Raw genomic sequence first — 12,049 nt, 5'->3', positions numbered from 1 at the left:
TGGTCATAAATGAAAAACAGACTTTGTTAAACAACTCTACCTGCCTTATCAAAAATTAAATTGCAGAAAAAAGTCAGCAAACAGTGTGGATACAATGCTTTTGGCTGTTTAGATGGAGCTGGTTTATTTTTATTATAAATTTTAGGTAAGGTAAAATTAATTTGTAGGGTATTTATAACCAGCTACCTGTCCAGTAAGGATGACATGAAAAAGTCATGTGAGGACTTAGGGCCAGACTGAGATACATAAGTTGAATTGCGGAGATTTCAGATATTTCATTGCTTGTTTTCAACTAGCTCATTACTCAGCCTAAAGGGCTTTTCAGCCCAAATCAGCCTTTTGAAGAGCACAGTATACTAAGGCAGCTGCTGAAGCCAAAGCCACAAGCTGGATCTCTATTTGTTTGTTTTTTTTTAAATGGATCTGAATCTGAGATGTAACCCACATTCCCAGAGAGAGAGAGAGATATGTGACAGTAAGGTTCTTGCTTGTTGTTATGCTTGAGTGCCCTTCTTCCACTCAAAAGTCAAAAGGCTTGGAGAGCTAATGCACAGGTATCAGAAAGTTGAACCATGACTATCAAAACAGTGAGAGTGGTTTACAGCATACCTGATATTTAGTATAATTAGGAGCTGAAGCACCTATTAGCAATCGGAAAATGGACAAATTAGTTTGTACCTACACAAGATGAAAATGTTACCATTTAAACACTACCATCTAATGTTTAGGGGTTTTTTCCCCCTACACTTATTCCTAGGGCTGACAATCTCCTACTCTTCTTACAGTGGGATTGCAAAGTTATCTCTAGTGGTCCAGTACTGTCCTCTCTCAACAAGACACCTCTGATGCCTGTTTAGTCAGAGACTCAGCATGTGAGTCCAGTTCTTTTATCTAACCAAAAGAGTTTAGACAAAGGCAACAGCATCTGCCTTCCAGTTCAGTCTTGATCTAGGTGATGTCTGTCAGACTTCTACTTTTTTTCCCCTCCCACAGAGAATATTCAATTTCCTTTTCCTACATCCTCTCACTCATGTTTAAATGAGTACTTAGTAAACTGACTTGACCTTCTCCTCCTACTTGGACTAATGAATAGGTCTTATGGCAAGTATTTTGTCTTGGCATGGTCAGTTCCCTTCTGACTGTATTTGGACCAGGAATTCTTTAGGACAGGATATTTCTCCTTGTCAGGAAGAATTTGAGAAGTGGCACAAAATGGGAAAGAGAAGAAGGAATCTTTACCTTTTTGGAAATTTTAAATGCCATGGTAAACACATTTCAACATAAGTTTTCAGCACAGCATGGAAATTAACACTGAAAATTATTTCTTCCTGAGTAAGACCAGCCAGGAATACTCCCACACCAGCCAGCCTCCATTTGAAGTCAGATTTGCAGCATCTCAGTTCCCTGATGAAAGCAAGCTGAGTTCTCACACATAGTTAACCGGATGTCTCCTTCACCAGGTGACTGCCACTTCCCCTCCAGAATACTCACCTTTCCTCCCACTCTCCCAATTATAACACTCTCACTGAACTGGAGCGTCCTTTCTTGTAAGAATTTAGGCAATTTTTATTAATTTCTTTTTTTTACAAATCTAAACAATCCTATGATCTATCCCTCCTCACTGCCAGAATTGTGCATCCTCTGCCTGTTTTCTGCTTACTGTGCCATGTGATCTTTCCAATCTGCAAAGCTGTGTTTGTTCTGCAGGTGACACATACAAGCAATTCTCAAATTCTCGTGTGCATTGGCTCAAATCCCCTGCAGCAGAAACCACACATGGTGCAGTTTTTATTATTTTGCCCAAACCCGCTAAAAGACAAAAAATAGATGCTCTCATTTGCTGTGATTGCTACATGAGCTTCTTAAATAATTCTTTCTGGTATGACTGCCCACTAAAGAGAAGTGAAAAAAACTCCAACCAAAATACAAAACCCCCAAACATCTAAAAGATAGAGATAGCCATGGAAATCACTTGCAATAGCCTTCTCTAAAATGTTACATGTAGTTATATGAATAGTATTATAAGAAGTAACCTTACTGTGGTAACATATTGTCACAAAAGGAAAAGCAAACATTAAAGTTTCAATTTAAGGGCGTATGCTTGCATGAGGCTGAGAGGAAAGCAATATCAGGTAGAGTTATTAAGTTATTACTGGACTGACTATATGTTTGAGGGAAAGAAAGGCCATGGGCCGCCACGGGAGCTGCCCGAAGGCAGCGAAGGAAGCGAAATGCCAGTAGATGGCACTCGGACTGCAGCACAGCCCAGGAGCACGCATAGTCCCGGCAGACACGGGCAAACAGACAAAGGATTTGGGGAACTGGAAGACTTAATGGTGTCTGAGGTACACTGCCACAGCACGCAAGGCAGTCAGGCCATAGAAGAAGAAGAGAAGCTGCAGGTGGTATCCAGGTAGCTGCTCCAGCCATGGTGACCTGCTCACGACAAGGAGCAATAAATTTTTCTGCTGCAGCTTAGACATCTTGCACTCCCTGGCCACTTTCCACCTCACCCCATAACTATCCCCAAAGCTATGGGGGGAATAAGGAGTCTAGCTTCAGAACAGTTTTAAACAAGGGTATAATCAGAGCAGGCTAAGGAAGGCAGCACTGTCCTCTCCCAAAAAGAGCTTCGAACCAAGTCACAAGGCAGTTACTGAACCTTGTGGTCCATGCCAAATGTTCACCTTGCATCCGCAGCAAGTGCAACGCTGCCCTCAGCGTGGGTGTCATTTGGCTGCTGTCTCTGCTCATTGCCATCCCTGTGGCCCAATTCCAGGCTCTCATGAGTGGTCATCAGCAAGCACCCAACAGCTCTTTCTGCTGGGAACACTGGGCAAATGGTTCAACAGCCAAGCAGATGTACAAGGTTACCATCCTGGCAGTGGGATACCTCCTGCCCCTGGTGCTCATCACCTGCTGCTATGCTAAGGTGGGTGCGAGGGATGAGAATTGTATTTAAATGGAGGAACAATTCCAGACTCTTGGTGTCTTGTATGTGTACACTGAAGTTACTCAGCCAAATAGCAGATCCAACCTTTTCCATATTCTCTCCTGGTATACAATACTTTCCTGAGGCAGGGAGAAGGAAGGAAAGCAGAATGAAATTCCACCGGTTCACAAAGGGATTACAACTATTAAGATGACACCCAGCCTGACACTCAAACCCCCTAAAGACTCTTGCTGTTTCTCCTACTCTTAATTTTGTTCTTTCTAAATAATAAATGTTTGGTTTTGGCAAGAAGAAAAACCTGTGGATGGATAAACTATGCAGAGAATACTCAGGAACAGTTTTAGATAAAGACATCACCCTGATTTCTCTCCTTTCTCTCTCTCCCCTTTTTTCTTTTTCTTTTTTTTTTTTTTTTATTTTTGGTGGCACAAAGCTCAGACATTGTGTCTTGCAAAGAGTTGCAAAAAGAGATCTTAGGATCCGAGTTCTGAGTTTTATTCAGCAAGAAATGTTTTCTTTTTTACTTGTGTTTTGCTATATTTTTGGTTTCCCCTTACTGATCTTTGGCATGTTGAAGACTGATAGTAAGTCTATGAGTTGTGCTAGTATGCCAAATAAATTTTCTGTGAATTTTGAATTAATCTTGATTTAATTAACTGCCACAAGACTACTAGACATTGAATTTCCTTGTCACTAGTCAGTTGCAGGTCTACCCTATAGGGAAAAAGGTTTACCTGGGATTTAAGTTCAAGTCTGTTCAATCAAAAAGTACATTACTTTCAATATTAATCTGCTTGGCTATCATCAGTGCTATGGATAGGACAGTGTTGGAAAGTAATGTTTACAAAAGGTTTTGTTGGTAAATATAGTGTATTCTATCTACCCATGGATTTTTACTGGCCACTTTAGCATATATATGCCTAAAGATTTTTTGTTTGGTTGGTTGGTTGGTTTGGTTTGGTTTTTTTTTTTTTTTTTTCGACAAACTGTTGTGATCAACAGTGCCCTAGCAACACTTTAGGGCATTTGTACCAAGTTCAAGCTTACTGTTTGTAAATATATAAAGTGCATATTACTTCAAAATTAGGAAGCATATGGCTGAAAGAACTTTATTATTTCACTGTGTTGTCTAATTTGTTAATTCTGTATGCTGCAATCTAGACTGACTTGTTCATAGATTGTAAAAAAAGTGTGTTACAGAAGTTAAATGACAAATTATGCATCTAAAAACATAACAGAAATATCCAAATATCTCCAGTATCTTTTCTTACGGCCATCAGAACACATACAAATAATTTTTTAACATGTTTCTTGAATACAGATTTTCAGCAGTTCAGGGGACCTAATGCAATTTAAGATGCATATTACAAATGGAAATAGGATCTTCTGTAAAATATAATACTAGATCGTCCCCAGAGATTTACCCTACTCCTATACATGAACAGGAAGCTTCAGTTTGTGGACACATAAATTGCCTGATTTGTAGTTAATTGAACTACAGATGAGAGGCAAGTAGTGCTTGGAATGAACAGGTCCAAAATATAAAGGTTTCCAGTCTCCAAAGGGATAACTCTTTCACTGTATTTCTAAAAATTGGAAGTTATTGTATTATATAATTTTACTGATTTGTAACTTCCTCTGAGAGCCCCTTAACTGTGCAAAATGAGCAGAGCACACATGTACAATAAAGGAAAAGGTCCTGCAGCCTGATCCTTAGGTGATTACCTGAGCAAGTTTTCTCTTTGTTCAGCTTTTACTCTTAGTATACTTATCTCCAGACTGTTATTTTCTCAGAAACCAATTGTTTAGATACTACACTTGATGATCCTTTTATTTACCAGGCTTGCTATTTCTAAATTTGAGTCTTAGCACAGGCTAAAGTTGATAGTATGGGAAAAACAGCCACTAAAAGAAAGGGCTGTGATACATCACTGCAACAGAAATCAGAGCTAAAATGCTATTTTGTGTGATTATTTACCATGGATACAAACTAGCAAGTAGATATGAAATAACTTCAGCCTCACTTCAATCCTCTTGGTTTAAAGCAAAATAGAGCAATGGCACAACATTCAAAAGGAATCTTGCACTCACTCTGTTACTTGTGAGTCACTAGAACTTGAATCAATGCACTCCTTTAAGAGAAGATATTTTTGTGTGTTGGGGTTAGAGGTTTTTTGTTTGTTTGTTTGTTTTTTTACAGGTAGTTCAGGCACTAGACTTGTTGCATGCAGAAAAAATGAGGAGGAAACACTTAAGGGCTTTTAAAATTTTATTTAATATAACATGATGGAGCAAGATCCCCTTTCTCAGTGAAAGGCAACCATAAAATGGCTAATTAAGGCCTTGAAAGAGCCTCAAGCTTTATTGTGCCTTCTCATTCCTGCTGAACTTTAAAGGTATCTGGTCTAGAATTCTCTGAACGAACTGCTACACCACAAGAAAATCAAACATCACTTGTCCTTTAGTCTTTCTACGTGTATCTATGACAGGTCAAAGTTATATCCATTTTTTTTCCTGCCACAGTAGTAATTTTTAAGTTTTAATAATGAACGTTTAGCTGCTAGTGGTGGGCAGCAATGAAATGTAACAGAGCTGCATATCATACAGGCATACTTTCATTCTGATTTGAATTTAAGTTGTAAGTCTCAACAAAATCAAATCAGTTGATGAGGTCATTCTTCAGTCTTCTCCAAAAGCATTCTGTTACTCACTAGCTTCCTTTTGCAAAGCCGTGTGTTGAGTATGGAAATGACTACTGCAGCTTCCGGAACAGTACACAAAGTTAACCTGAACACCTGGCTCTGAAACTCAATTCTCAATTCTCTCAGTCTACTTTACAAACAGCAGCTCAATCACTCTGTCTTAAGGACTTCAAGGGGAGTCCCTACCAGGCCACCTAGTACTGCCCAGCAACTTGAATCAGCCTCCTTTAGGTGAAGGTTTATTAATGGAGGAGTCCATTCCCGGGAGGCCTGTCCTTTTCCGGGCTGCAGTCTCTATTTTCCGTACCAGGTCCACATCCCACCGATGGGTGACAAAACTAACCACAGCTCCAGGTGCCTTGCTTCCAACTCGTCCAACTCTCCCCACACGGTGCAGGTAGTCCTGCAGGGTGTCTGGGAAGTCATAGTTGACCACGAGCTGCACGCTGCTGGTGTCCAGACCCCGCGAGGCAAGGTCAGTGCAGACAAGGACAGACACATCACCCCTCTGGAAAGAGGCAAAGATGCCAGCTCTAGCAGCTGCTGACATCTGTCCCTGCAGCCTCAGATGCCTGATTCTGTGGTCATCCAGGATATAGCCCAGCCAGTTGACAGTGCTGGCACTGTTGCAGAAGATGAGAACAGCCCTGCCAGATGATGGGTGCTCCTTTAACAGCTGCAGCAGCTCGGGCAGCTTGTCCCGGCCTTTGAGGCGGACGAACTTCTGCTGGACGTGAGGCGGCAGGCGGTGCAGGCTCTGGGTGGTGAGGGTGACAAACCTGCTCACGTCTGTGAACTTCGCCAGTGTCTCGCTGAGCCCCGCAGGGAAGGTGGCTCCGACCACCACCACCTGGGTCCTCTCCTCCGCCGGTCCGGACGGCCTGGGGGCTCCAGCGGCCAGCGGCGCGTGTGCCAGGATCTCCTCCAGCAGCTCCGTGAACGAGTCGTCCATCAGCGTGTCCGCCTCGTCCAGCACCATCCAGCGCAGCCTCGCCAGGGCCAGGAAGCGCCGGCGCAGCGCCTCCCGCAGCGCCCCGGGGGTGCCGAGCAGCACGGCGGGGCCCGGCGGCGGCGCCCGCAGCTGCCTGCGCAGCCCTCCCGCGGCCCCTCCGCCCGTGAGCCCGCGCACCGCCAGCCCCGCGGGCGCGCACAGCGCGGAGGCCACCGCGCCCACCTGCGCCGCCAGCTCCCGCGACGGCACCACCACCAGCCCGCGGGGCGCCGCTGGCCCTGCCGGCGCCGCCGGCCCCTCGGGGCGGCCGAGCAGCCCGTCCAGCAGCGGCAGCAGGTACGCGAGGGTCTTCCCGCTGCCGGTCTCGGCGGCGCACAGGGCGCTGCGGCCGCGGCGCAGCGCGGGGATGGCGAGGCGCTGCACGGCCGTGGGGCGGCCGATGGAGAGCCGCTCCAGCCCGGCCAGCAGCGCCGGCTGCAGCCCCAGCTCGGCGAAGGTCGGGCCCTGCCCCGCCTCGGCTGGTGGCGCCTGCAGCGCGGGGGCCGCCTCCTGCGAGGGCTCCAGCTGGAAGTAATCCCCGCACGCCTTCCTGTGCTTCCAGCCCGCTGACACCAGCGGTGGCTGCTCCCAGCGCCCCACTGTCTGCCAGCGGGGCTGGCTCAGCTCCGGCCGCCGGCTCCGCAGCAGCAGCTTCCCGGGACGCGCTGCCGTCGCCGCCTCCCCGTGCCCGCGCCGCCGGCGCTGCGCCCCTCGCTGCAGGCGCACCCGCAGGGCCCAGGGGATGCGCACCACGGCCCCGGGGGGCTCCGCGCCCGCCGCCGCCGCCCCGGTGCCCGCGGGCCGCCGCGGCAGCAGCAGCGGAAGCGCGGCCGCCGCCCCGCCCCGGCCCAGCGCCATCGCGGCTCCCCCACGTGGGGCCGCGGCGCAGCCCGATGACGCCGTGGAAGAGCCACTTCCCTCGGCGCTCCCCGCCCCGCGGAGCCGCGGCGGAGCCACGGCAGGAGGGTGAGCGCGGCGGGCGGCGGGGTCGGTTCGCCTTTTCCGCTGCCGGCTGAGAGCTGCCCCCGCGGGAGCAAACGCGGCCCTGGGGGGCTGTGGCGGAGACGGCCCGGCGCCCCTCGCTCGGGGGAAAGAGCTCGTGTGGCGGGGAGCATCTCCCGGTTCCGCTGGGCTCCCTCACGGCTGGGTGAGCGGCCGGACCGGCTGCCGAGGGGGCCCTGTCGGGTATGACGGGGCACCCACTGCCCCTTCCCGCCAAAGGACAGATCTGGGCGTTTTGCCGGTAGGAAATCGACGTTCCATGGCTGTCCTCCTTGGCTTTCTCTTTCAGGTAGTACAGCAATAGGAATGACGGTGAACCCACCCCTGTGTTTTAGAGGAAAGAAGATCCTGGCTCCAATGGTGCGAGTGGGAACGTTGCCAATGCGCCTTCTTGCTCTGGACTATGGTGCTGATATCGTGTACTGTGAGGTATGGAGGATGAGCAGATGAGGCAGTCTTATCTGCTCAACATTATTATTAAGAAAAGAAAACTAGACTCTGTTTATTGTAGGACTTGTTCTTATTGCACATGTTTGTCGATTAAAAAATTGGAGAAAGAAGAATCTCTATGGCTTAAGGCATTTCTCTTTGAGAGTTCTCAAGTTATGGCAAATATATTTTAAGCCTATTCAATACTCTCAGTTCATTTAGACAAAACACCATAAGAGTTTCCTCCCATTGTACTGTTATTTGGGTTTTGTTGGGTTTTTTGGGTGGTTTTTTGTTTGTTTGTTTGTTTTGGGTTTTTTTGGTTTTTTTTTTTTTGCTTGGGTTTTTTTGTTTGTTTGGTTTTAGTATTTTTATTTTGATTTTTTTTGGAGTAGAGTCAGAACTTTGATAGAAGTTTTAGACTGACCTTCTGTTTCACCTGATTAGTTTTGTACATCCATATATATCCCATCACAGCACCGCTGTCCTTCTTGTTTAACCGCTTTTCTCAAAGCTGGCTAAAATTGAGACTCCGGTTTGCTGCAGATCGTGTTGGTAGGACTGCTCTGTAACTTAAGGTACTTCCAGCCTAAACTGTTCTGTGATTCAATACTCTTACATTCTTATGTTCTGTTAATATTTTGAAACTTCAGCGTGTTGTATATTAAACTCTTGTTTTAATTTGCTTTCTTTTTCTATATTTAGTCTCTCTAGATAATTAATTATTAAATGGGCAACTTTTTAGAGCTTGCTAGCTGAAACACTTCAACTCACTGAGGTTTTTTTATCTTTCCTCCTCAGGAGCTGATTGACATAAAGATGCTGCAATGTAAGAGGGTTATAAATGGCAAGTATAGCATTTCTTTTGATAGTACCTGTAAGCAGTCTTTTTTCTAATCAAGAGAAAAGATAATTACTTCTCTGAAATATTTTTCTAGTGATTATAGTGATGTACCAGAACATACAATCTCTCTGAACTGTGTCTAGGGACTTAAAGTAAGCTTTTGAAGTGCTACCCTAGACCTGTCTGCTGCTCTACAGTTTCAAACTTTTGGTTTCCCTTCTAAAGGGATTTCAGTAGTTCATTTAGTGTCCCTCAGGAAAACCATAAACATTTTTGGAGGACATAGCTAATGTATTAGTAACAAACAGTTTGTTATTCTTTTTAGAGTCCTAGCACAGGGTCCTTCTCCACCATTGGCTTAGTTTATTACAAGGATTCAATGAGTTTTCTGTTTGAACTTTTTGACAGGGTCAGGTCACTGTGTGTAAGTATTTGCCTCCTAAAATGGAGAACTGTAATTTTACCTCCTGGAATGGTGTATTTCTCTTTTTCTTAAGAAAAATGGGATCAATGTTGGAAATGCATTGCTAATGTTTCAGCATTGTGCTTTCTGGCACCAGGTGAAAGAAACTAGTAGCTGGAATAGACTGGACTTTAAAGTTCTAGTGCATTGTTTAAAATGTTAAAGCTTTCCATTTTATGTGGAAAGACAAAGACTAAAATTGTAATGAACAACTAAACTTCCTAATCTTCCTCAGTTCTGTATCTACATACTGGCTCCAGCCTCTCTACTGCCTTCATATGCTATTGTAATGAAGAGTAAACAGTAAAAAACTCTAGGGGTTGTTTTTGTTGTTGTTTTGTGGTGTTTGCATTTTTTTTAAAGAAATTTTACGTGTGTTTGTGCTAAAATAAAATCTAATTTCCTGAGTAAAACTATTAATATTAGATACAAAGCCTTTTAATTTTTTTTAAAGTTTGATAATGTCCAGGGAACAAATTTGTTTGGACAACAGTAGAGACAGTTTCCAATCATGAGGTTTTTTAAATGTTAGCTGTTCGTGACATTATAATATACACACCTCCAAGTGTAATGCAATAAGGAAGCAACACATACAAGGTCTCACTGTTCATCATTTGTTTACTAACTTGAAGTCCATGGGGTAGACTTGGTTTAACATGATTGTCACCACAAGTTCTTAAAATTATATGCTGAGACATCCCTGCCTGAGTGACATAGAAACAGTTGTTTGCAGTGTCCTTGTTGGGGAATAGAAGTTCACTGCAAGTCTACTCTCTCCTCCTGCCCTTTCCCAAAAATAGTACTATTAGGTTCATTCTGGGTGAGTCATCAGTGGTCTTGTTCTGGTGCTGATGTCCAAGGCTGAGGGGCGATTAGGGAGCACTTTGGGAGGGAAACAGCAATGTGCAAGAAATGTACTGCAAGGACATATAGGAGGTAGGCTGCCATTAGTTCTGCTCTTCATGGAAGACTTCTTTGATAGCATTTCATTTATATACAAATTACATAGTCCTATGACTTTTTTATGTTTACATTTGTATATAATGTTCGTCTGTTTTATCATTTCTCATTTCATGCAGAAGTACTTGAAACGGTGGACTTTGTTGCACCTAATGAAAGAGTTGTTTTCAGAACTTGTGAAAGGGAGAGGCAACGTGTCGTCTTTCAAATGGTAAGAAACCAACTGCAGGTACTCTGCTAACAACATGGTTAAACAAGGCAGTGCTAGTAACATGTTGATCTAAGTCTAAAGCACCTCTCAGTATTGCAGACTGGCAATTTCTTGATGCTTCAGATGGAGGTAAACCTTCACACCAAATGTGTTAGAGAGTTTCTGATCTGTTGGTACATATCCAAGCAGATGCTACATTGTAAACTCTCCTTACAGCTGTTTTCAGAAGAGGTGATGAAGATGAATTGTGCTCTGTGACAGCAGCTTGTTTTTGTAATAAATATCTTTGATTTTTTTCCAAACATAGATGCCAAAAATAAATTGTTTGATCACATGTTTAAATCTTATACTGTCCTTTGAAACAGTCTCACTGGAAAGGCTGAAAGAAATAGCATTGTTTAGTATAGATAAGAGAGGATTAATGTGTGCACTAGCATTGCACAAATGGATTAAAGGCTGCTGGAGAGACAAGGATATTAATTTGCTCTTAGAGACCACTTTGTGTAGGACAGATGATGATGGGATTAGAGGGAAGGAGAAGTGTGGACTGTATTAAATGCTGAAAAGACCTTTTTCAGTGGTAATGGTAGCCCTGAAATCGGTTGCTGGAGGCTGTAGAATTATTAGTGAAGCTTCTTAAGAACATGGAAAATAGATATCTTAGTGCTGATGGGCTAAGAACATTTGATATTGCTGTAGGTAAAGGAGGTGGACAGACCTCTTAGAATCCTTTTTTTGCATTACCTTTTGTCATTCAGTAGCTGAGTCTAGGCCATGCTTTAGCTAAATATTTTAACTGTCCAGTGTTCTGTGATGAGTGGGTCTCTGTCTACACTAAATGTTAGAGCAAATATAGTTGTACACATGTGCAAGTGAGCACTTCCTTTTTTTAATTAATTTGTGATACTTTGTAATTATACATCCTCTTGTTCTACCAACAGGGTTCAGCAGATGCTGAGAGAGCCCTGGCAGTAGCTAAGCTTGTGTAAGTTGTCCATCTCATTTCCACCACGGGTTTATTTGGGATTTTTTGTTCAGAGGAATTACTGTGGAAGACAGTTTTTTATGATTGAGAGGTTAAAAGCTGGTCTTCGTAGAATCAGGAAAAGTTCTGTAGGAGCTACACAGTGAAGTGTAGCTTCTGAGAAGGCCAGTGGTGTAACGATGTAGCTGCAGCTTCTACTTAAAATAATTCTTGCTCAAAGCAGCAGCTGCATAAATTCTGTACTGGTATTGATGGCTTTTTGCTGGTGTGAGTGTGCCCTTGATCTCCCTAGCATGAAATTTCCCTGGGTATTGCACAGCTGCAAGTAAGATCAGTATGCCTGAAAAATGTCTCCTACTGTTTGTGGTTTAAAGCCTCCGATAATGTATTGTGTAGAAATGAAAAGGGGCTCTCAAAAAGGTGTTTTGAAGCCTTAATTTTAAATAGATAGAAGTTTCAGTAGGACTTGCTTTAGCGACAGTGGTGGATTAGTGATGGATATACTTATA

At 44.2% G+C, this 12,049-nt stretch overlaps 2 protein-coding genes across 7 annotated transcripts in view; one reads left to right on the top strand and one right to left on the bottom strand.

Annotated features, from left to right (window-relative positions):
* Positions 1–5,209: 5,209 nt before the first annotated feature.
* DDX28 (DEAD-box helicase 28) lies at positions 5,210–7,504 on the bottom strand. Its single transcript, XM_051771222.1, has one exon. The coding sequence runs from the start codon at positions 7,502–7,504 to the stop codon at positions 5,873–5,875; it is 1,632 nt and encodes a 543-aa protein (XP_051627182.1). The 3' UTR covers positions 5,210–5,872.
* The window catches only part of DUS2 (dihydrouridine synthase 2), a 37,825-nt gene continuing 32,654 nt past the window's right edge, over positions 6,879–12,049 (top strand). For 3 of the 6 annotated variants that reach the window (XM_051771202.1, XM_051771199.1, XM_051771200.1), the window contains exons 1-5: positions 7,524–7,612; positions 7,938–8,077; positions 8,879–8,924; positions 10,464–10,555; positions 11,497–11,540. In XM_051771202.1, coding sequence (XP_051627162.1) covers positions 7,540–7,612; positions 7,938–8,077; positions 8,879–8,924; positions 10,464–10,555; positions 11,497–11,540 — 395 coding nt within the window. In that variant the 5' untranslated portion in view covers positions 7,524–7,539. Of the gene's footprint in view, positions 6,944–7,523; positions 7,613–7,696; positions 7,832–7,937; positions 8,078–8,878; positions 8,925–10,463; positions 10,556–11,496; positions 11,541–12,049 lie in introns of those variants that run through there. The other 3 variants (XM_051771204.1, XM_051771203.1, XM_051771201.1) reach the window with 3 other exon arrangements.

Source organism: Manacus candei, unplaced genomic scaffold, assembly GCF_025592945.1.
Source record: "Manacus candei isolate 608988 ecotype Guabito, Panama unplaced genomic scaffold, ASM2559294v1 h1tg000131l, whole genome shotgun sequence".
NCBI lineage: Eukaryota > Metazoa > Chordata > Aves > Passeriformes > Pipridae > Manacus > Manacus candei.
The sequence above is the reverse complement of the archived record's forward strand: the minus strand, read 5'-3'. Positions and strand labels throughout refer to the sequence as shown.

Excerpts from the sequence above, each read along its gene's own strand:
- DDX28 (XM_051771222.1), bottom strand. The coding sequence starts at position 7,504 with ATGGCGCTGGGCCGGGGCGGGGCGGCGGCCGCGCTTCCGCTGCTGCTG.